This window comes from Megascapheus bottae, chromosome 4 (genome assembly GCF_031878675.1).
Source record: "Megascapheus bottae isolate mThoBot1 chromosome 4, mThoBot2.hap1, whole genome shotgun sequence".
In the NCBI taxonomy this organism is placed as follows: domain Eukaryota; kingdom Metazoa; phylum Chordata; class Mammalia; order Rodentia; family Geomyidae; genus Megascapheus; species Megascapheus bottae.
The window spans coordinates 44,212,460-44,237,716 of NC_143512.1; the positions used below are offsets into that span (position 1 = coordinate 44,212,460).

At 41.5% G+C, this 25,257-nt stretch overlaps 1 protein-coding gene across 1 annotated transcript; it reads left to right on the top strand.

Annotated features, from left to right (window-relative positions):
* Positions 1–95: 95 nt before the first annotated feature.
* Cenph (centromere protein H) lies at positions 96–15,390 on the top strand. The gene is made up of 9 exons (XM_090331772.1): positions 96–313; positions 2,263–2,318; positions 2,828–2,876; positions 5,537–5,611; positions 8,505–8,561; positions 10,839–10,902; positions 11,116–11,167; positions 12,675–12,838; positions 15,138–15,390. Exons 1-9 carry the CDS (start codon positions 192–194, stop codon positions 15,231–15,233), a joined length of 735 nt encoding a protein of 244 aa, XP_090187898.1. The 5' UTR covers positions 96–191; the 3' UTR covers positions 15,234–15,390.
* The last annotated feature ends 9,867 nt before the right edge of the window (positions 15,391–25,257 follow it).

The window sequence follows — 25,257 nt, forward strand, 5'->3', positions numbered from 1 at the left end:
GGCAACTGGTGGTGGAGGGCGGGGCTGAAGAGGACGCTGGGGAGCGGAAGGGGTGTGGTCTCGACCGGAAGGGCGGGCGGGGGCGTGGCCAACGGTTTTCTTTTGGCCGTTATATTCTTCGGCGAGGTGACGGGTCTCTCAGTCTTCGGAGATTGTCTTCCTGTGCGGTTGTTCGCCCTTGCCGGCCGGCAATGGAGCAGCAGCCGCCCGAGAAGCCGACCGTGGCGGCCGCCAAGTCCGCGGACCTCGAGGAGGCGAGCGGGACGGGTTCCCAGGACGCCGGCGGCGAGAACCGCATTTCCCTGCTGCTCAGGTCGTCCCCTCCGCCGCCGCGACCCTTCCCTCACGGCCCACCGAGGAGCCGGGTTCAAACTCAGCCTCCATCACTTCGGGGCTAACCGCCTCGCTCGCAGGCCTTTCAGCGGCGAAAAAGAGAAAAAGATGGCACGCCCTGGCTAAAGATGCCACGGGGGTTAACCGAGATAGCCAGAGTGGTTATTTGGCGCGGTGCCGGGTGCCTCGGCGGCCGGGCGGGGACCCACCGGGGCCGCCGCCGAGCTCGGGCCCTGGATCCCCGCCCGGGCTTTGGGTGGTGGAGGGCATGCTGCTGGAAGCAGGGCCCTGACTTTTTTTTTTTTTGCCAGTCCTGGGCTTGAGCTCAGGGCCTGAGCACTGTCCTTGGACTTTCTCAAGGCTAGAACTCTACCACTTGAGCCTCAGCACCACTTCCGGCTTTTTTCCATGTATGTGGTACCGAGGAATCGAACCCGGGTCTTCATGCATGCTAGGCAAGCACTTTAACCACTAGGCCAAACTCCCGGGTCCAGGCCCTGACTTTTTTAAAAGTACAATCCAGAAATGTCAGGGAAATGGTGCTTTTTGGTGGTTTGTTTTTTTTAAGGTTTTCTTTTTGTAATTTCATTTTATTAGAAATGTGATATACAAAAGGGTTACAGTGTTTTTGCTTTTGTGTGTTTTTGTTTTTGTTGTTTTGCCACTCCTGGGTCCTTAACTCAGGGCCTGATCACTGTCCTTGGACTTTCTCAAGCTAGCGCTCTAGCACTTGAGCCACAGCACCACTTCTGGCTTTTTCTGTGTATGTGGTACCGAGGAATCGAACCCAGGGCATCGTGCATGTTAGGAAAGCACTCTACCACTAGGCCAAACTCCTGACCCCCTCTTTTTAAAATTTCCTTAGTATGTACAGAGGAGTTACAGCTTTTTAAAGCTCAGCACTAGCACCTTAGCACTTGAACCACATCTACATTTCCGCCTAGTTTTTCTTTTTTTTGCCAGTCCCGGGGCTTGTAGTCAGTGCTTGAACACTGTCTTTGGGCTTTCACAAGGTTAGAGCTCTACCACTTGAACCACAACATCATTTCTGGCTTTTTCTATGCATGTATTACAGAGGAATCAAATCTGGGTCTTCAACTAAGCACCAGAAAACCGGTAATGGTTCTGTGGCTCAAGTGGTAGAGCACTAGCCTTGAACTAATGAGCCCAGAGTTAAGCCCCACGACTGTCCCCCCTCCCCCCCAAAAAAAACAAAAACAAAAAAAAATCTCATGGACTTTTCCTACCTGGGCTTGAACCACCATCCTCAGATCTCAGCCTCCTGGGTAGCTAGGATTTGCAGGAGTGAGTTCCTGACATCCAGCTGCTAGGGAAGTGTTTTGTTTTTTAGTGGTATGAACTCTTTTTTTTTTTTGCCAGTCCTGGGCTTGAGCTCAGGGCCTGAGCACTGTCCTTGGACTTTCTCAAGGCTAGAGCTCTACCACTTGAGCCTCAGCACCACTTCTGGCTTTTTTCTATGTATGTGGTACTGAGGAATCGAACCTGGGTCTTCATGCATGCTAGGCAAGCACTTTAACCACTAGGCCAAACTCCCGGCCCCTAGTGGTATGAACTCTTAAATACAGCTTGATATTTGGAAGGTCCCTATGGTGAAAAGCCCCCAAGCCTCTCACATCCTCAGGGTCTGTATCTCTGGCAGGTGGCTTTAGGGATTCAGTAGGACAGCACATTCAAAGCACAGAGCTATTCAATGGCTCCAAACATGAGCTCCCACCTTCTTCATACAGTTCTCTCACTACAAGACAGCTGTGGCCACTTCCTGATTAGATTCCCGGAGCAAAAACGTGGTGAAAGGCCAGGATCAAAAGCATTTTAGTTTAGGGGGGAAAAAAATCACAAAGAAAACAATTGAAGTAGTAAAACTTGTCCATAAGCCTATGACTAACTGTTCTCTTTATCTGTTTTCAGGCTGAGAGCACAGACAAAACAACAACTCTTAGAGTATAAGTCCATGCTCGATGCAAGTAAGTAGTTTCATTTTAAAATAAGATTTTGCAAATTTAATAATGAACAGTTCTAGGGAAAATATCAATTTTACAAAAAATTATAAACAATTTTTGTGCAACCAAGAATGGCAAAATAGGCAAAAAGTTTATTCATTTACTCATTATCATTCACTCATGACTGTAATCCTAGCAACTCAAGGGGCTGAGATCTGAGGATTTAGGGTTCAAATCCAGCCTGGGCAGAAAAGTCTGTGAAATTCTTATCTCGACTACCTAAAACAGGAAGTAGAGCTGTGGCTCAAGTGGTAGAGTGATAAGCCTTGAGCAAAAGAAGCTCAGAAACAGGACCCAGGCTCTCAGCTCAAGCCCCAGGATCAGCACTAAATAAATATAAATTTAACTTATTATATTTGGCTAATGTGAAAGCTGACATTAAAAATTATATTTCTGCATTTGTGGCTGACATCATATTCCTATTAAGACAACACTGATTTTATATATTACTTCAAAAAATTGTTTACTTGTAGATGAAGAAAAAACTCCAGAACAAGTCATGCAAGAAAAGGAAATAGAACGGTTTGTCATATTTTTGTTGTTTTTACTGTTTTAATCATACTATGTTAACTCAATCTTTTGAATTGTTTATTTTTAGCATTTTAATTAGCTTACATTAGTTATGGGGAGGTTCATTGTTACATTTACAGACATATTCAATATATTCCAGCCAGTTTCACTCCTCTGCCTTTCTCCTTCTCAAAACAATTTCAACAAGTTTCTTTATTCTATTTTCATATTTGCAAAGCATTTACTTTAACTTTTTTTATTAGTTGTACAGATTGTAGTGACAGTGCATCTTTTTTTTTTTTTTTTTTTTTTTTTGAGTCGTAGGGTTTGAACTAGGGGCCGGAGCACTGTCTATGAGCTTTTTCACTTGAGGGTAATGCTCCACCACTTTAGCCACAGCTCCACTTGAATCTTTTAAGTAATTAATGAAGATAAATATCTCATGGACTTTCCTGCCCATGTTGGCTTTGATCTTCAGTCTTCAGATCTCAACCTCCTGAGTAGGTAGGATTATAGGTGTAAGCACTCAGCTGCACAGTGCATCTTGATCAGTCATAACTTTCGTCCTACTTCCCTATTTTACTCCTCTCATCCTTACCTAAGGTGAAATAGCTCATTTTTTACATAATGTACATTGAATGTAATGGCTGCATTTGCTCATTCTTCCTCCATTCCTGTGCCCTTCCTCTTTGTCCTCCCCCAGCAAATCATGTTTCTACTTCCTGTTATTCATTTTTATTTATTATTATAAAGGTGATGTATAGAGGGTATACAAATCAGAAATGAGTACATTTCTTTTTGGCAATGTCACCCCTTTATTCTCTGCTTTTGCTCTTTGCCTTCCCATCCCCACCACAAGTTGTATAGTTCATTTTCAACATAGTATCTAATGAGCACCACTGCTATATTCACCCTAGTTTCTCCATTCTGGTATTCATTTAATAAAAAGTATATTAGTTAAGCTAGGCGTGGTGGATCACGATCACCTGTAATCCTAACTACTAAGGAGGCTGAGATCTGAGGATCAAGGTGCAAATCCAGCTTGAGCACAAAGAGACCTGAGACTCTTATCTCCAATTAACCTCTAGAAAATGGGAAGTTAGGCTTGGCTCAAGGGTAGGGTTGGTAGCTTTGAGCTGAAGAGCTCAGGGACAATGCTCAGGGACAATGCCCAGGCCCAGGGGTAGAGTAGTAGCCTTGAGCTGAAAAGCTCAGGGACAGCACCCAGGGCAAGTTCAAGCCTCATGACGCACTAAAAAATAAAAGTATATTAGTTATTAAGAGGAATTATACCTGTGGACTCTTCCCCTAAGTATACCATCCTCTAGTCAGTTTGTGTGTAAATGCATTGAACCCTGCATATGTTATTGTGCATGTTTGTATTTTAGATTTAGCCTTTAAGTATGGAAGAAAACATGTACCCTTTGTCTTCAATCATCTTTAACCATACACATCCCTTTATTTTATTTTTTTATTAAAGAATTTATTAACATTGGTTTTTACATATTTCAAATGACATGTTTAACAAACGAGTATTCAAGAAGGGAATCTCTCTACAATCACTGGCACTTAGTTTTTAGAACATAATCAAAGTTAGGCTAAGGGTTTGTATATCATAGATACATATTGATCTATGTAATAAAACATGTCTATAGAGTCATAGGTTTTTATGTCTATGTTTATACTTCCAATACCATGTCCATAGCATTGGGTATGCAAATATTGAGTCCTCGCTCTTGTACTCTTTGGATCGAATATCTACATATTAAGGATACCATGCACCTTTTGTTCCTTTGGTCTTGACTTGTCTCACTCAACATGATTCACTCTAGATTCATCCACTTCTCTGCAAATGCCATTATTTTATCTTGTCTGTTGGCTATGTAGAATTCCATTATGTGTGTGTGTGTGTGTGTGTGTGTGTATATATATATATATATATATATATACCACATTTTCTGTATCCATTCATCTGCAATAGGGCATCTGGATTGTTTCCATCTCCTGGCTCTTGTGAATAGTGCAGAGATGAACATAGCTGAGCAAGTGTCCTTATCATATCTTGGGTTATGATGTTCAGGGTAGATGCCCAGAAGTGGTATGGCTGGATCGTAGGGAAGGTCAATTTTCAGTTCTTTAAGAAACCTCCACACTGCTTTCCAGAGTGGCTGAACTAGTTTATAATCCCACCAGCAGTGTAGTAGGGTTCCTTTTTCTCCACAATCCTGCCAGCAACTGTCATTGCCTTGAGTTCAAAATCTTGGCCATTCTTGTTGACATCCCTTTATTTTTAAAATACTATGTCATACATGTACTGGGAAGTTGTTGACTTGTAATGAAGACTGACAAATAGATGATTCATTAGCATAATCTGATATACTCCTTACAAGATACTCAGCAAACTTACTCAGGAAGCATAAATTGACCAAATCGATAACAAGGTATCAATATGATGAACCTGTAGAATTTTTTCTTTTTAAGCTTACATTAGTTGGAAGGAGAGATTTGATTGTTAGCTTCCCATGTATGAAATGTATTGCTATCAATCTTCCCATAGAACTTTTAGAATTCCATTTAAAAATTTCTGTTTAGAGTTGTTTCATTTTTTAATTATTTCAATTATACCTTTTTATGACACTGCTGAAAATCTTTTGTTCATGTTTCTTCACTAGTAAAATCGAAGAGCTGGAAAATGAAATTGAAGAAGCAAAAGTTGCTTTTGAAATAAAACGTCTTACCTTGGGCAGGTAATTTTTGTATTTTGAAATATAAACATTGTAAAATAGATCTTTAATTAAATGGCCAAGTTAAATGATAATTATATGTTTTATCAGTTCTTTTTTTAAATTTTTGTAAGTTCTTGAGTTTTAGGGTTTTTTTGTTTGGTTTGGTGTTGTTATTGTTGTTGTTTTTTGTGGATCATGGGGCTTGAACTCTGGGCCTGGGTGCTGTCCCTGAGCTCTTCAGCTCAAGGCTACCACCCTACCCCTTGACCTACAGCTTCAATTCCATTTTCTAGTGACTAATTGAGGATGAGAGTCTCACAGTCTTTAGTGCCTTGACTGGCTTTGAACCTTGATCTTCAGATCTCAGCCTCCTGAGTAGCTAGGATTACAGGCATGAGCCACTGCACTGTTTTAGGGTTTTTTTTGTTTTTGTACTTGTTTCAAAACAGATTCTCACTCTCTGTAGCCTAATCTGGCCTCAAATTCACTATCCAACCAAGGGTGATTAGACACATGAGTTGCTGGGGTTACAGGTATGCATTTCCAGATGGTTACAAAACTAATCCTAAGAGAAAAATACAATTTTTCATTAGTTACACAAAGGCCGGGAGTTTGGCCTAGTAGTACAGTGCTTGCCTAGCATGCATGAAAGACTAGGGTTCAATTCCTTAGAACACATACATAGAAAATGCCCCAAATGGTGGGGTGGCTCAAGTAGTAGAGTGCTAGCCTTGAGAAAGGTCAAAGACAGTGCTCAGATCCTGAGTTCAAGCCCCAGGACAGGACCCCCCCCCCAAAAAAAAAGAAAAAAGTTACATAAAGCTAGAGCACTGGTAGCTCACATCTGTAATTCTAACTGCTCAGAAGGCTTAGATCTGAGGATCAAAGTTGGAAGTCAGCACCCTGGCAGACAAATTGAGCCTCCTACCTCCAGTTAATCTGTAGAAGTGGGGTTGTGTGACTCAAGTAGTAGAGGGCCAGCCTTGAGCAAAAAAAGCTAAGCTAGATAAATACAAGGCCCTGAGCTCAGCCCCAATACTAGCACTCACACATACAGAAACACCAAATCTATAGTCATCTGAGCAGAGATGATACCTATTTGTAATCCCAGTACTCAAAAGACAGGAGGATAGAGATTTAAAGCCGGCTTTGGCTTTGTCTCAGGAAAAAAAAAAAAAGTTAGGCAGGCATTGGTGGATATTGTCTATAATCCTGTCTGCTCAGGTGACACACAGATCTGAAGATTGAAGTTTGTAACTTCAAGTTCCTTAACAAAAATGGATGATGTGTGCTCTGATGTCAGCCCCCTGAGCAGTAGATAGGTTGATGTCTTAGTTGAGTTTCAGCTCCTGGCCTGAAATTGGTGATACTTTAGAATAAGATTTATACAAATTTGCCAGCAGAGTGGCTCATGCCTGTAAATCCTAGCTACTCAGGAGGCTGAGATGTGAGAATCAAGGTTCAAAGCCAGCTGGCACTAAAGAACCTGAAACTCTTACCTCCACTTAATCTCTAGAAAACAAGAAGTGGAGCTTGGCTCTGAGAAGTGGAGCTTGGCTCTCAGTAGGGTTGTAGCTTGAGCTATACAGCTGGGGGACAACTCCCAGGCCAAATTCAAGCCCTATGACACCAAAAAAAAATTTTTTCTTTGCTAGTTGTGGGGCTTGAACCCAAGGCCTGGTCACTGTCCTTGGACACTTTTTGCTCAAGACTAACACTTTACTACTTGAGCTACTTTCTAGCTTTTTCTGTATATGTGGTACCGAAGAATAGAACCCAGATCTTCGTGCATTCTAGGCAAGCACTACCACTAGGCCATGCTCCCATCCCCAGATTTACAAATTTCTGTCTTGGGTTCTTCTCAAACCATTTTAGAAACTGAGAAGTAAATGAACTTCCAAATTACCTGGGATAGTATGAGCTGACACACAAGATGAAAACCTAGGGATGGGAGTGTGGCCTAGTGGTAGTGTGCCTGAATAGCATGCATGAAGCCCTGGGTTCAATTCCTCAGTACTACATACACAGAAAAAGCCAGAAGTGGTGCTGTGGCTCAAGTTGGTAGAGCCACTAACCTTGAGAAAGCCCAAGGACAGTGCTCAGCCCCTGAGTTCAAGCCCCGGACTGCCAAAAAGAAATACAGTTCATGCCTATAATCCTAGCTACACAGGAAACTCAGATCTGAGGATGGAGGTTTTGAAGGTAGACCAGGGTGGGAGACTCTTTATCTCCAGTTCCCAACAAAAAGATTAAAAGGTTAACCAGAGTGGGAAGTTCTGAGTTCAAGACCCCTAGTACTTGTTTTTAAAAAAAAAAAAGCTATAGAACTCAGTTGTTAGGATACTAGCTAAGTAAAAGAGCCAAGTAAGCACAAGGACTTGGGTTCAAATGTTCGTACCAAAAAAGCAACAACAGCAACAAAACCTTCTCCTGGTGGCTCATACCTGTAATCGTAGCTACTCAGGAGTCTTGAGATTTAAGGATAGCAGTTTGTAGCCATTTTGGGCATGAAAATCCATGAGAGCCTTATCTCCAATGAACTACCTTGAAAAAGCCAGAAATGGTACTGTGGCTCAAGTGGTGGAATGCTGCTATTGAGCAAAAGCAGTTCAGGGACAGTGCTCAGGCTGGGAGTTCAACCTCCAGGAGGGTGGTAGCGATCAGAAAACCCTACCTCTTATATTCCTAGTACTTAGGAGATGGAGCTAGAAGGATTACAAGTTGAGGGAAGCCTGGGTTACTTATTAAGACTGGCCCAAATAAATCCAGGAAAGAAATGAAACAGACAACAAAAATGACTTAGGTTTTATAACTATGTTAAGGAAAATTGGTCTTCTGTCATATTTGGAAAAAAAGTTTAACATGCTATGAACTCTAGTTGTGATGTATAATGCAAGCTTTTTTCTCCCTGTAGGATGCAAATTTCAAATGCACTTAAAAAAAACCTGGAGAAAGAGGACACCAAGGATAGGTATGACCTCCCTCCACACCCTGGATTTGAGAAGCGGGAAATCCCTAGACTGACTTGGGGTTTTGATTTTTAGGCTTGCTATCTGCAATGTCATTATTGAATAACAGTCCACAAGTTATTTTAATTTTGGCTCTAATTCACTAAGTACTACTTAATTCTGATATCCAAAGACTATGAGCAACAGTTTCTTTATTCTTTGGTAAGAATGAGCTTCTTCTAAATAACTTGCCAAGAAATATAAAAGCTGTGAGAATCAAGGTCCTTATAATTCACTCCTAAGAATCAGGCCTCAGGCTTTTTCCGCCAAACATGCCAAAGCTCTACCACTTCTATTTGGATATCTCAGCCCAGTCTGGTATCCTCCCTATCATAGAGCTGTAAGCTTGCAAATCCTAAGATTCTGCTTATGAGTCTGAAATTGAGCTCTCTGGACTATTGTTACCCCACAGAAGGAACACAAGACCTTCTTGAACTAAATGAGTGGGGTACAGGAATGATCATCTTGTAGATAACCTGATACAACAGAAAGGTCATATAGTCCAAGGCATTGTCTTGCTCATGGTTATTTTTTTGTCTGTTTGTTTGCCAGTCCTGGGGCTTTGAACTCAGGACCTGGGCACTGTCCTTGGGCTTTTTCCTCAAGGCTAGACTCTGCCATTTGAGCCAGAGCACCACTTCCAGCTTTTTTTTTTTTTTTTTTTCTATGTATGTAGTACCAAGGAATTGAGCCCAGGTCTTTGTGCATGCTAAGCAAGCACTCTACCACTAGGCCAAACTCCTGGCCCACTTCTGGCTTTTTCTGTTGGTGTAGTACTTAGGAATCAAACCCATGTCTTATACATGCATGCTAAGCAAGCACTCTAGCACTAAGCCACATTCCTATCCCTAATTTTTTTTTTAATGCCAGTTTTGGGGCTTGACCTTTTTGCCTGGGTGCTATCCCAGGCCCTAAGTTTTTGTACTCAAGACCTAATGATCTACTACTTGAGCCATAGCTCCACTTGGGGCTTTTTTGGGTCATTAATTGGAAATAAGAATCTCATAGAGCCTAGCTACTCAAGAGGCTGAGATCTGAGGATCACAGTTCAAAGCCAGCCCAGAGACTAAAGACCGTGAGACTCTTATCTCCAATTAACTACTGGAAAACCAGAAGTGGCACTGTGGCTCCATGAGTAGGGCAGTAGCCTTGAGCTGAAGAGCTCAGGGACAGTGTGCCCAGGCCCAGAGTCCAAGCCCCACGACCAATCAAAAAAAAAAAAAAAGAATCTCAAATTTTTTCATGCCCAGGCTGGCTTCAAACCATGATCCTCAAATAGCTTAGCCTCCTGAGTTAGGTACTGTCCCTAAGCTTTTTTTTTTGTGTGTGTGTGTGCCAGTTCTTGGGCTTGAACTCAGGGCCTTGGCACTGTCCTTGGACACTGTTAGTTCATGTCTAGCTCTGCCACTTGAGCCACAATGTGACTTCCAGCCTTTTCTGTGTATGTGATTCTGAGGAATTGAACCCCCCTGGCTTCATACATGCTAGGTGAGCATTCTACCACTAGGTTATGCTCACAACCCTTTTGTTGTTGTTGTTGGTGGTGGTGGTGGTGGTTGTAGGGCTTGAACTCAGCCTGGCGCTGTCCCTGATGTATTCAGCTCAAGGCTCATGCTCTACCACTTGAGGCACAGTGTCACTTCCAATTCTCTTGTGGTTAATTGGAGATAAAAGTCTCACAGACTTTCGTGCCCAGGCTGGATTTGAACCACAATCCTCAGATGTCAGCCTCTTGAGTAGCTAGGATTACAGACATGAGCCACCAGTAGGTCCTGCAGATTTCTTCTTTTTTTTTTTTTTTTTTTTTTTTTACTAGTCCTGGGGCTTGAAGTCAGAGCCTGAGCACTGTCTTTGTCTTTCTCAAGGCTAGAACTCTTTATCACTTGAGCCATAGCACCACTTCGGTTTTTCCATGTATTTGGTAGCAAAGAGTTGAACCCAGGCCTTAATGCATACTAGGCAAGTACTCTACACTAGGCCAAACTCCCAGACCAGATTTTTTTTTTTTTTTTTTTTTTGCCTGTCCTGAGGCTTGCACTCAGGGCTTGGATACATTATCCCTGAGCTTCTTTGCTCAAGGCTAGCATTCTCCCACAGAGCCATTTCCCAGTTTTTTTCTGTTTATGTGGTCTGAAGAATCAAACCTAGGGCTTCAGGCGTGCTGGACAAGTGTTCTTACTACTAAAACACATTCCTTACCAGATTTTTTCTTTTTAACTGAGGTTTTGTTTCCTTTTTAGTGTATTCACAAATGACATGAAACACATACTAAAGCTAAGCAAATCAATAATGAAATCACAGCAGGTAAGCTTACATATTGGATACTTCTAACTACATTGCATTTAATTAAATAAGATTGCCTGAATGGACTGGTATGACTGGAAATCACTCTTTTTGTTATGTAAAAGTAGAGGAAATGAAAAACAGGGGCTTTAGAAAACTTAAGCTTATCCATGGAATTCAGCGATTTAAGTATTGTTGATGTAATATGCTTGATCTTTTTTATTTTAAAAACAGGAATCTTGGGAATTGGAGGAGAAACTGATTGAAATTAGAAAGAAGAGATTACGTATGTAGAATACATTTTTTATAATTCCTTTTGTTTTATTAACATAATCATAGTATAAGAAATATCTTATTTTTAAAAAATAACTTATTTTTTTGTAAAACACATTTTCTTCTAGATTGTTAGTACCATTTCTCTTAGCCATTGAGAAAATTTAATTTTCAAAATTTCAACTTGTAACTTTATTATTTTTGCCGGTCCTGGGGGCTTGAACTCAGCGTGGGCACTTGAGTTTTCTCAAGGCTAGTGCTCTACCACTTGAGCTACAGCTCCATTTTCAGCTATTTTAGTGATTAATTGAGGATAAGAATCTCATAGCCACTCTTGCCTCAGCTGGCTTTGAATTGCTAATCCTTAGATCTCAGCCTGCTAAGTAGCTAGGATTAAGATTGCTGCCCAGCTAAAACAAAGACTTTTATGTAGCCCAAAGCTGGTCTCCAACTGAAGGTTTTTGTACTCCAGCCTCTTTTTTTTTTTTGCCAGTCCTGGGCTTGGGCTCAGGGTCAGAGCACTGTCCTTGGACTTTCTCAAGGCTAGCACTCAACCACTTGAGCCTCAGCACCACTTCCAGCTTTTTTCTATGTATGTGGTACTGAGGAATCGAACCCGGGTCTTCGTGCATACTAGGCAAGCACTCTACCACTAGGTCAAACTCCCGGCCCCTACTCCAGCCTCTTAAGTTCTGGAATTACAGGTATACACCAAGCCTTTGGCCATCTGCTCTGATTGCTCTTTTGAAGGTTCCATTATTTTCTACTGCATTCCATCCTTTTAATATATTAATATCAAGGAACAAGCCCTTGTGACATACCTATCAGTGATTTCAAATTTGTGGTTTAAATATAGAACGTTTTGGAAATAGGAAAAATGATTACTGACATTTAATATACACCTCTACTTATGATTTTGGTGGCTAATTGGAAATAAAAATCTCAGATGGGGTTACAGTGGCTAGGACCTATAATCCTATCTTCTCAGAAGGCTGAGATCTGAGAATCATGGTTCAAACCATAAGGTCCATAGACTCTTGTCTCCAAATACCCACCAGAAAACCTGGAAACAGTGCTTCAGCTCAAAAGTGGTAGAGCTGAAAAAGCTGAGGGACAGTGACCAGACCCTAAGTTGAAGCCCCATGACTGATCAAACAAAAGTCTATAACACTCATTTTCAGTTAACCACCAAAAATCCAAAAGTGGAGCTGTGACTCAAGTAGTATGCTCAAGCCTTTAGCACAAAAGCTCAGGGACAGTGCCCAGATGCTGAGTTGAAGCCCTAGAACCAGCAAAAGAAAAGAAAAAAAATCTCACAGATTTTCCTGTTCAGACTGGTTTAAAACCCTAATTTTCACATCTCAGCCTCTTAATTAGCTCATATTATAGGTGTGAGCCATTGGTGCCCAGCTTAAATTTTTTGCTAACTAAATAGCAAGGAACTAATCTGCTTTATTGTTCACAGTGCTTGTTTATAGAGATGTCCTATATAATATATTGTTTTATTCTTACCCTAACAGAACTGAAACAAGCTTCAGAAAAGAAGCTTTTAGATATGCAGGCTGAACATGACAAACAACAAAAGGAGTTGGACAATATGGAAAAGCTGGAGAAGATAATGACTATACGAGAAACCTTAACAAAAGAGATAGAGATTACTACTGTTATTCAAAATGTATTCCAGGTAATATATACATTTAGAAGGGAGGTAAAAAGTTTAAAAAATAAGGGCTGGAGGTATGTGGTTCAAGTCATAGAGTACCTACCTGGCAACCACCATACCTTGACTTCAAGTCCCAAACTGTAACCCCTTTGTACATCACCTTTATAATAACAACAACAAAAAAAAACCCTTGTAATAAAAATTGTATTTTAGTTCCAGTGCCAGGCTGGCCTTGCATTTTGCCTGGCTTTTGTTTTTCTTTGTTTTTCCTGTTTCTTTTTTTTTTTTTTTTTTGCCAGTCCTGGAGCTTGAAGTCAGTGCCTGTCTTAGGCCTCTCTGTCTCTTAGCGTGTCTGTGCTGAAGGCTAGCACTTGAGCCACTTCCAGGTTTTTCTGTGTACATGGTACTGAGGAATCAAGTCTAGGGCTTCAAGCTTGCTAGGCAAGCATTCTGCCACTAAATCACATTCCTTTCCCAGCTCAATAATAACAATTTTTTAAAAAAGAAAAACAAGGGGCTGGGAATGTGGCTTAGTAGCAGAGTATTTGCCTAGCACGCATGAAGCCCTGGGTTCCATTCCTCAGGAGCACATATACATACGTACACAGAAAAAGCCAAAACTGGTACTGTGGCTCAAGTGGTAGAATGCTAGTCTTGAGCCAAAGAAACTCAGAGACAATGCCCGGGCCCCAAGTTCAAGCTCCAGGACAGGCAAATAAATAAGTAAATACATAAATAAATATAAAGGAGATGTACAGAGGGATTACAGTTGCCTAAGTTAGGCAACTCATGCTCCCCATTTTTCTCTCCTATACCCACCTATAAGTTGTATAGTTCATTTTCAACATAATGTCTAGTGAATACCACTGCTGCATTTTTATTTATTTATTTTGCCAATCCTGGGGTTTGAACTCAGGGTCTAGGTGATGTCCCTGACCTTCTTTTGCTCAAGGCTAGCTCTCTACCACTTGAGCTCCAGCACCACTTCTGGCTTTTTTCTGTGTACATGGTGCTGAGGAATTGAGCCCAGGGCTTCATGCATGCTAGGCAAGCACTTTACCACTGAGCTACCTTCCTACCCCCTACTGCTGCATTTTTTTTTTTACCCCTTCCACCTCTATGTCCCCATGCCCTCTCACCCTGAGAGGACAGAAAGTAGCTAGCCTGGGCAGAAAAGTCCACGACATTCTTATTTCTAATCAACATAATACCCAAAGTGGAACTGTAGCGCAAATGGTATATCACTAGCCTTGAGCACGAAATCTCAGAGACAGTGTCCAGGCCTTGAGTTCAAGACCCAAGGCTGGGACCAAATTAAAAAAAAATTTTTTTGGTAGCCTTTGGGGGTATTTTTGATTTTGGGTTTGTTTCCTGTGTGTATGTATACATACGCATATTCTCCTATTGGAGCTTGAAGTCAGTCCCTCAAGCTCTGACTTGATTACTTGAGTCTGCTGTTCTGCCACTTGAGCTATACTTACACTTCTGGCTTCTTTCCTATTAATTGGATATAAGACTTTTCTGCCCTGGCTGGTTTCAGAAACCTCAGTCCTCAGGTCTCATCTCAGCCCCCTATGTAGCTAGGATTACAGGCATGAGCTCTAGCACTTGGCTTAGAAAATCATAACTGTTCCTAAGGAACAAAAGGCGCATGGTATCCTTAATATGCGGTTATTAAATCCAAGAGCGAGGACTCAATATCTGCATACCCAATGCTATGGACATGGTAATGGAAATATAAACATAACTATATAGACATAAAAATCTATGACTCTATAGACATAATGTTTTATTTCATAAATGTGTTTCTATGACATGCAAACCCTTAACCTAATTTTCATTAAGTTCTAAATAGTAAGTCCCACTGATTGTAAATAGAGAATCCCTCCTTGAACACTTGTTTGTTAAACTTGTCATTTAAAAAAGATGTAAAAATCAACATTAATAAATTCTTTAGTAAAAAAATTATAACTGTTGGCCATCTAGTTTACAAGGAAAATAGTGATTGGGAAATCATTATGTAATATTTCTCAAGATTTTGGATTATAGTTTCTTTTTGTTTTTTCTTTTCAGAAGCATCAACTAATACTAGAAAATATTTCTCTGGACTTAGGATGTCACCCAGTGCTAGAGCACTTAGCTAACATGCCTGAGTTCAATCCCCAGCCTTAGGGGCAGTGTGTGTGTGTACCCGCACGAACGCATGCCCGCAGTCACAAAGCTACAAATTAGTAAATACTATTAGATAAGATCAATGAAAGAAATTATTTTAAATTGCTTGTTTGTAAACACTATGACAAAAATTGTGTTTTAATTTTAGAACCTCATTATGGGGAGTAAAGCCAACTGGGCCAAGAACTCTAACCTCAGGAAACTCATCCTGCAATTTGAGAAGAATCTCACCATGATGCGATAAGAATTCTGTTTTGGTATCTTTTGTCTCATATATCATTTAGCAAATTTCAAGTGAAATGTATGTTACGTTTTTTTACATATTATGATGCTTTTTTAAAATAACACTATAGAGTGTAATCTGTTCTTTTAGAATAGTAAATAAAAGTTCCTGGCATTAATCTGTCTGGTTTCAGATCCTACCCCACCTCTATTTATTGAATACAGATAATCACCGGCACAGGTTAGCATGCTGACTGTTAAACTTTCACTAATAGTAAATTGACAGAGCATAGTAGTGGAGAATGATGTCCCGGTCAGTATGTGGAAAAGAAAGGGTTGGTGTCACTGCAGTGAAATTGGCTGATCCATGATTAAGTTGCCACTGGTAACCAATAGAAGGAAAATTTAAAAACTGAGGTCATGGACGTATAGCGGAAAACTAAGAAGGAAGGCCAAAGGGCCTCTAATAATAGTTTACTAAGAGGCCCTAGGTCCTTCAGCAGCAAAGTGGACAGCATTCCAGATTGAGTCTAGTTGTCAGGGCTCAAGAAAATTGCAGAATGAGGCTGGGAGTTTGGCCTAGTGGTAGAGAGCTTGCCTAACATGCATGAAGACCGGGGGTTAATTCCTTGGTACCATATACATAGAAACAGCTAGAGATGGTACTGTAGCTGAAGTGGTAGAGTGCTAGCCTGGAGAAGGCCCAAGGACAGTGCTCAGACCCTGAGTTCAAACCCCAGGGCTGGCAAAAAGAAAAGAGAATTGCAAAATGGTCTGGTGAGATCTGTCATACCAAAGTCAGAGCCTCAACTGGAAAAACCCAAGACTTGATACATGGACATGGAATAGAACATCTAAGTGGATACCTCGGAAGATTTTCCCAGCTGAACTCTGATTGCCTGCCTACAGAAGTACAGGCTTCCTCTTTAAAAGCCAATGTTTGAAGAAAGAAAAGCCAGGGCAAGGAGCATAGCCTAGTGGCAGAGAGCTTGCCTTACAAACATGAAGCTCTGGGTTAGATTCCTTGGTACCACATACACAGAAAAAGCCAGAAGTAGTGCTGTGGTTCAAGTGGCAGAGCGCTAGCCTTGAGCAAAAAAGTGTCCAAGGATAGTGTTCAGGCTTTTGAGTTCAAGCTCCAGGACTGGCAAAAACAAAAAAGAAAAAAAAAGCCAATATATCCTCCCTCTCACTTCTCTTACCTTTAATTAGAAGACAACCTACTAGAGGCTACTTGTTAGGCTTTCCCCAGTAAGATAACAGGGCTGAGCCTTCATGATCTGCCCTGTTCCTCCACTCCCTGCAGCCAGGCTGATGAAGTCTTTCCTTTTTCACAGACCAGACAAGAGAGAAAAGGAGAAGCTGCAAGAGTTAGCAAGTACAGACAAAAAGCCAGAAGATGCTTGTGGGACTAGATTTCAAGGATTATTATTTTATTTTTTTGTGTGTGGGTCATGGGGTTGAACTCAGCCTGGGCCTGGGCGTTATCCCTAGGTTCTTCAGCTCAAGGATACAGCCCTATCCTTGAGCCAAGCCCCACTTCCTGTTTTCTAGAGGTCAATTGGAGATAAGAGTCTCAGGTCCTTTTGTGCCTGGGCTGGCTTTGAACCTTGATCCTCCGATCTCAGCCTCCTGAATAGCTAGGATTACAGGCATGAGCCACTGGCGGGCTCAAGGATTATTTTTTAAGAACCTATCACAAGATTGATCAAAAGTGGACATTTGTATGACTTACACCTTGTAATTCAAGACTTGATCCATTGCCAATGCCTGTTAAGGAATGATGCAAGCTCACTGTGGCTTCCAGAAGTCTAGAAAAATTAAGCTAAATCTATCCCAAATTAAGCTAAATCCATTGTAACAAGTGGTAGAGGAAGAAATTAAAAGGCTTTCGGAAATATGCCTGTTAGTTTGCTACAATGTAGAATATTAGAATGCTACAATGTGTAAAATATAATAATTTATGATTTCTTGTTATAGGAGTTGAGTAGGGAGGAAGGGAAAAAGAAACATTTCCTGTTTCCAATGTAGGAAGTAAGAGAACTAATTCAAAACTTCCTGGAGGGGGTAGCTTCCCAGAAGAGGCTCCATTTTTATTTTTATAGCTTTATTCTTTCTGAGCTGGAAATTTTTCCTCATAGGGAGAGGAAGTGACAGGCTGAGAGTTAGTGCCACTAAAATCTCTCTTGACCAATTTAAACTAAGATTTACATGGAATAGTCCTTAAGCTGAGCTTACCCTAGCATCTTTTTTTTTTTTTAATCAAGTCTTATTCCACATTATGTACAGGTCATAAAAGGCCACAGCAGTTTTACAACATATAAATCCTTTAAAAGTAGAGGGCACAAGTACCAAAATGAAGCCCAATAATGAGGGTATATATTCAGTGCAGTTTTTCTGAGGAATAGTAAGCAGATACCAAGTCATTCAAATTTAGCTCGCAACTACAATGATTTCATAAGCCTCTCTGAAATTTGCTAACAGGCGCATCTTTTTTTTTTTTTTTTTTTTTTTGCTAGTTCTGGGCTTGAGCTCAGGCAGGGCCTGAGCATTGTCTTTGGACTTTCTCAAGGCTAGAGCTCTACCACTTGAGCCTCAGCACCACTTCTGGCTTTTTAAAAAAAATTTTTTTTTTTTTTGCCAGTCCTGGGCTTGAGCTCAGGGCCTGAGCACTGCTCTTGAGCTTTTCTCAAGGCTAGCACTCTGCCACTTGAGCCACAGCACCACTTCCCATTTTCTAGAGGTTAATAGGAGATGAGTCTCACAGTCTTTAGTGCCCAGGCTGGCTTTGAACTTCGATCCTCATAGGCGTGAGCCACCACGCCCAGCTTTTTTTTTTTTTTTTTTAATAATTTTTAAGGTTAGTTTTGTCTGCTCTATAAGTAGTAGTATTCCAGCATTTCAAAAACATTGCTCAGGTCATTATTGGTACATTAGAGACATTTTCCATGAGTTTAATTTTAAAATGTCTTGGAAAAGTCTGTACTTTGGATGACATAACTCTTAGAAGGCGATTTTAGCTTATAGCTTCAAGCCAGATCAACAAAGAAAGGAGGAAAAAAAATGTTCCACATTCCTTTCCTTAATGGAGTCTCTACAATCTTTAGCCTTTAATTTAACCTGAAGACATCTCAGAGTTTTTCTCTTATCATAGGTAATTCAAAGTATGGGGAGAAGTCGTGCTCCAAGTCCCCTGCCAATCACCAGGCTGCAGACTTATCCCGTCTGTTATCCTGTGTCTGGACAATCACCTAGGAAGAATGCAAGAGGAAGGGAAGAAGACCACAGGGATCACCTTAGTCCTTCTCAGGCATTCTTTAGGATTTTAGTTTTTGCAGCCTAGGAGCTATTGCTCAATGTTAAGTTTCTCTGTGCAGGAATGTTTACAGACACAAGAGCCTCTGTCTACCAATGAGAGAAAACTTTACAGTGTCAGAACTGACATCAACCCTCTTGAAGGCACTCTCCAAGTTGGATTCATTAGCTAGGAAGGCTTTCAGCCCAGATAACTCACCAGTAGTTTGAAGATAACAGACCTGTCAGTTAGCTTGAGAACCTCAGAGCTGCTACAACCAGAAGAGGCCTACCTCCCTTATAGCCATTCTTTCTTGTTTAATGGCCCATTCTTCCAACTTACAATTCTTAATTTTTCTGATAATTTTGTCAGAATAATTTGATACTCTAGAATCAGAGACTCCACAGATCCTAGGTTAATAGCTGTGTGCTGATATACTGCGGGTTTTTGGGGAGAGGGGAGGGGAGGATCATGGATCTTGAACTCTGAGCCTGGGTGCTATCCCTGAGCTCTTCAGCTCAAGCTACTGCCCTACTCCTGGAGCCACAGCCCCACTTCCTATTTTCTAGTAATTAAATTGGTGATAAGAGTCTCAGGTTATTTAGTGCCCGGGTTAGCTTTGAATTGTGATCCTCAGATCTCAGCCTCCTGAGTAGCTAGGATTACAGGTGTGAGCCACTGTACCCAGCAAATATACTATTTTCTTAATGGAGTCAGATTCCTGCCTATTCCAACAGTCATACTTGTCATGGCTCTTTCTATCTTGTATTCCTTTTTTCCATCTATCATTCCATATGTATGTATAGTTATATACACATGTGTGTGCATATATATTTTTTGCAGAACTTCAAACCATCTTCCATATACATATGTGTACATATAAATATGTATATATGTACATATATGTATTTTCATATAATTTTTTGCAGAACTTTACCGTGTTTACACTGGTCTTGAACTCAATCCTGCTTCACCTTCCTAAGTAACTGGAATTGTAATCATTTAACACCCCACCCACCTTTTTTATATCTTTCATATATATGCTCACAGCCCACCATGAAATACTCTTCTTTTGAGCTCTAAATCTATCAGTTCTCACAACTGCCCCTTTACCTCAACATGACTGTGTACCTTCAGCTGCTCAGTACTTTAGAGGTAAGGAGCTCTGGAGAACTACTTTAACGAGTTCTGCAAGTCATTCCATCAGTAAAGTAGTAGACTTTGATCTCCAAGCATCTACTAAATGGATGAATTAAAACCCTTTTTTTAAAAGCCAGAAATGGTGCTAAGGCTCAAATGGTAGAACTCTAGCCTTGAGAAAGTCCAAGGACAGTGCTCAGGCCCTGAGCTCAAGCCCACGACTGGCAAAAAAAAAAAAAAAAAAAAAAAAACCCTTTTTTTCTTGTAATGTATAGAGGAGTTAGTTATATTTGCCAGATAGTAGGTGCATTACTTCTCACACATTGATACCCCTTCTCATGTTTTTGTCTCCATTTCTCCCCCCCAATCATCTTATTTTCTCCCCTTCCCTTTCCTATTTCAAATAAATAAATAAGCGTATATACAATATGCCAGGTAACAAAGTCAGATACTGTAACAATATGAGGTTAGCCAAAGGGCAACAAAAGAGAAGAGAAATAACATAGTACATTAAATACAATCACACAAAATAAAGCTTTTGTTTTCCTATCCTGGTGATCTTTTCATTTAGCCTCATCCTATATGGTTATGTATCTAGATTTTGAGCATTTGTAATTCTCTTCTAGGAGAGTCCTGGGTGTGTACTAATTATGACAAGTGAGGGAAAACATTGAGCCCATGTTCCGCTGGGTCTGGCTTACTTCACTTAATACGATTTTTTTCTAAGTCTTTCCATTTCCTTCCAAATGGGGGAATTGTCATTCTTTCTGATGGCAGCATAGAATTCCATTGTCTGTAAATATCACATCTTCTTGATCCAGTCATCTCCTGAGAGGATCTGCGTTGGTTCCATATCTTTGCTATGGTAAATAGTGCTGCAGTGAACATGGTTGTGATAATGGCTTTAGTATGTTCTTGTTTCTGGACAATTGGGTAAATTCCAAGGAGTGGAATTGCCGGGTCATAGGGGACCTCTATGTTTAGGGTTTTTTTGTTTGTTTTTTTTTTTTTGCCAGTCCTGGGCTTTGAACTCAGAGCCTGAGTATTGTCCTTAGAACCCTTTTTTTCATAAACAGTTGGCGTCTTACTATAAAGAAAATGTAGCTGGGTGCTGGTGGCTCACACCTAACTACTCATGAGACAGATCTGAAGATCCAAGTTCAAAGCCAGTCACAGCTCTCCACAAAACTCTCCAGTTAACCACCAAAATGCCCAAAGTAGGGCTGTGGCTGCAATGGCCATGAGCAAAACTCAGGGGTGGGGCCTATGGCCTGAGTTCAAGCCCCAGATTTGCACACCCACCCGCAAAAAAAAAGGCAGCAAATCTAGATCCAAAGGTCATCATGACCAGTAACTACCACCACTTAGCACTAAAAACAGCCAGATCTTTTGGGGGCCCTTATAGCTGCACCCAACAACCACAGAAGCTGTGAACTTCTAGCTGTTCTGCCCCAGACAGCTAGAGGCTTGGAGCAATCGGTAGAGTGCCAGCTGTTGTGAATAAAAGCTTTGAGAAAGGAAAGATGAGAGATGGAAGATATGGCCACACTGCATCAAAACTCCTTATGAGCTTGTGGAAGTTTTTCTAACAGGCTTGGGCCAAAGTCCAAGTCTGGGCTAAGGTTAAGTGTCTAAATGTATCAGCCCTACCTAGGCTTAGCTTGGCTTTAAAAACAAAGTTTTTGCCCTCTTATGCAACTTCTGGACTTAATTGTTAATTAACATCCCTCCAAAATCTCTGTAAAGGAGGTCTGACAAATTCCACCTTTTTTTTTTCCCCTACAAAACTAAAGACTTCATTTTAGACAATCTTCTAGCTCAGCCTTCATTGCTTAGTCAGTCCTCTTCTGTAGTCCAGTATGGTAATCTGCATCTAGATATCTTTTTTTTTTTTTTTTTTTTTTTTTTTTTTGCCAGTCCTGGGCTGGAGCTCAGGGCCTGAGCACTGTCCTTGGACTTTCTCAAGGCTAGAGCTCTACCACTTGAGCCTCAGCACCACTTCCGGCTTTTTTCTATGTATGTGGTACCGAGGAATTGAACCCGGATATTCATGCATGCTAGGCAAGCACTTTAACCACTAGGCCAAACTCCTGGCCCATGCATCTAGATATCTTTCACCTGATTCAAAAGTTGGTAGACCTCAGGCTGAAAATTGGCTTAGTGCAGAGCGCTTGCCTAGCATATACAGGTTTGATTCTTCAGTATCACATATATAGAAAAAGCCAGAAGTGGTGCTGTAGCTCAAGTGGTAGAGCTCTAGCCTTGAGAAAGCCCAAGAACAGTGGTCAGGCCCTGAGTTCAAGCCCTAGGACTGGCAAAAAAAAAAAAAAAGTGACCTCAAGGAGTGTGTTCTGGAACATCACCACAGATTCTAGAGACATTCTAGTGTTGCAGTGGCAACAGTATTGGACTAAGTAAATTTTCCAGCAGGCTGCTTCATAATTAGCACTCATTTGACTAGATACCTTAGAGTAAATGGCCTAGTAGCATTTAATGGCAATTTAATACATAGCATATTCACTCAGGTTAAGCCTGGAGTTTAAAACTCTTTGACCTGGAGCTTGAACCCAGGGCCTGAGCCTAAGCCTGGATTTTGTGGCTTTGTGTTCCCTGGGCCACAATAGGTGACATTACTATTAGAAGGAAACTAGATGCACAGAGGCTTTGGGCTGCATAAGAGTTCACAGTAAGGCATGAATTGTAGCAGCCTGCTGGCAAGCATGATATCTGTGAATAATAGAATAAGAGATAGGAATGAAGGTGAGACTTTTGTACTGAGGGAGTAAGATCCCAACCAGCCAGTTAGCCCAATGTGGACATTCACTATACTTGTCCCCATGGAAGAGCCTCTTTGAATGGGGCAGTTCATCTCTGTGGTCCACTGTGAGAGGCACCACCAACTAGAGATTTGCCCATGCAGAATGTGGTAGCCAACCACCTGTGCTTGGTAGGATCTATGGATTCCCCAGTTGCAAACCAACTTATATAAGGCCTTTGTATGTAGAAAGAGAATAAAAGCAGGTTATGTTCCTACCTCTGTGCCTTCTTTGGGAATCACCATGAAATACTGATAATTAATTTGAACATTTTAAGCTCCCTCAAGCTCCCGTCACAGGACAGGATTCCTTAAGGAAATCACATGTGAAAGAAGCATAAATCTGTTTAAAAAAAAAAAAACACCCAACGACAATATCCAGGCCCTGAGTTTAAGCTCCAGGGCTTGCAAAAATAAATCCACAAATATCTGACTTTTTTTTGCCAGTCCTGGCTTTGAACTCAGGGCCTTGAGCGTTGTCTTTGGACTTTCTCGAGGCTAGAGCTCTACCACTGGAGCCACAGCACCACTTCTGGCTTTTTCTATGTATGAGGTACTGAGGAATCAAACCCGGGTCTTTGTACATGCTAGGCAAGTACTTTATCACTAGGTCAAACTCCTGGCCCCTGATTTTTTTGGGGGGTGGGGAGTCATGGGGCTTGAACTCTGGGCCTGAGCATTGTCCTTGAGCTCTTCAGCTCAAGGCTACCACCCGACCCTTGCCATGCCTCACTTCCTGTTTTCTAGAGGTTAATTGGAGATAAGAGTCTCAGGTCCTTTTGTGCGGAGACTGGCTTTGAACCTTGATCTTCAGATCTCAGACTCCTGAGTAGCTAGGATTCTAGGCATGAGCCAACGTGCCTGGCACCCCTGATTTTTTAAAAATTTTTCTTAAACTTTTTTGGTACTGGGGTTTGAACTCAAGGCCTTGCTCTTACTCCAACTCTACAAATTGAAACATGTTTCCTAGGTGCAGTCCCTGCACTTGCTCAAGGCTAGTACTCTACCACTTAAGCCACAGCTTTACTTCTGCATGCTTTTTTGTTGAAGTGCAGATGAGAGTCTCAATCAGATTCCTCCTGCCCTGGCAAGTTTTGAACCCGATCCTCAGATCTCAGCCTCCTGAGTAGCTAGGATTACAGGTAGGAGCCACCAACACCCAGCTTTTTTTTTTTTTTGTTATTGTTGTGCTTTAGTTTTCTTTTATGGAGAGTAGAGCGGTAAAGAGTGGAAAGAGGAAGGGTGAACAAATGTAATAATCATGCTAATCAGTATACACCATGTGGAAAATGACATATGTAACTTGTGGACAGGGATGGAAGGGGTAAACTGGGAGAAAGCAAAGGAAGGGAAGAAGAAGAAGGAGGAGGAGGAGGAGGAGGAGGAAAGGAGGAGGAGGAGGAGGAAGAGGAAGCAGGAAGAAGAAATAATGGAGGAGGAGGAAGAGGAAGAAGAGAAAAAAAGTATAGTCAATTACCTGACTTAGGAAATGGTAACCCCTCTGTACACCTTAATAATAAACTTGTATTTAAAAAGTAACTTTAGGCACATCTGTAACTCCAGCTATGTGGCTATATGGATCACGAGGTCAATTCCAGTTTAAAAAAAAAAAAGGTAAGATGGTATTTGAAAAATAAACCAGTAGAACAGAATGGGGGGGGAAGGGTAGGATTGGTATCAAGTGGTAAAGTGTTTTTAAGCATGAGGCATCTGAATAATTTTAGTTCTCTAAAAGTTGAAGCAGAAGCAAGTAGCTCATCATGAATAACAGATTGGAGCAAACAAATAGAAATCAAAGCTAGCCAGGCACTGGTGGCTCAAGCCTTAATCCTCGCTACTCAGGAGGCTGAGATCTGAGGATCCCAGTTCAAAGCCAGCTGGGGCAGGAAAGTTCAGGAGCAATTAGCTACCAGGAAATTGGAAGTGACTCTGTGGCTCAAAGTGGTAGAGCTGAAGAACTCAGGGACAGCTCTCCCAGGGAGGATTCAAGCCCCATGACTGGGTGTGGGGGAGAACACTAGAATTGATGACTTCCTACAAAGTTTCTCATTGAGGGGCTGGGAGCGTGGCCTAGTGGTAGAGTATTCGCCTAGCATGCACGAAATCCTGGGTTTGATTCCTCAGTACCACATACACAGAAAAAGCTGGAAGTGATGCTGTGGCTCAAGTGGCAGAGTGTTAGCCTAGAGCAAAAAGTGTCTGAGGACAGTGCCCAGGCCCTGAGTGCCAGTACTCGCAAAAAAAACTTTTTCACTGAGGAAGCTACAGAGCTTGTATTTCCATGAAGGTGTTGTTCAGAGGGGTTAATGTGAACAATTCTCTTTTGAACGATAATCCTTGGCTTTCTTCCAGTTTCCCCGTCCTGTCCTTGCCCACACGTTACATAGCTCATTTTCCACACAGAATATACTGAATACCATGATTGCACTTGTTCATCCTTCCTTCCTCCTTCCTCTTTGCACTCCCCAAGAAGCAGAAAATGAAAGAGACACACACACACACACACACACACGCACACACACACTACGAATAACCCATGTTTCCTGACATACGTTTGAGCTTGTATTATTTTATAGTTTCAGATTAAATTTTTGAAGTACACTGAAATTAGAAACAGCTATCTGGGAAGACAACAACCCTGCATAAATAAAAGGCTGATGAAGCAAATAATCCAAACAGTTAACCAACCAATAGGCAAGTCTAGGTTGAGTTCCCAGGCGGGAAGGGGCGGGGCCACCCGCAGAGGCGGACGGCACGCCCCGCCCCACGACGTCACAATCAGGCCCCGCCCCCACA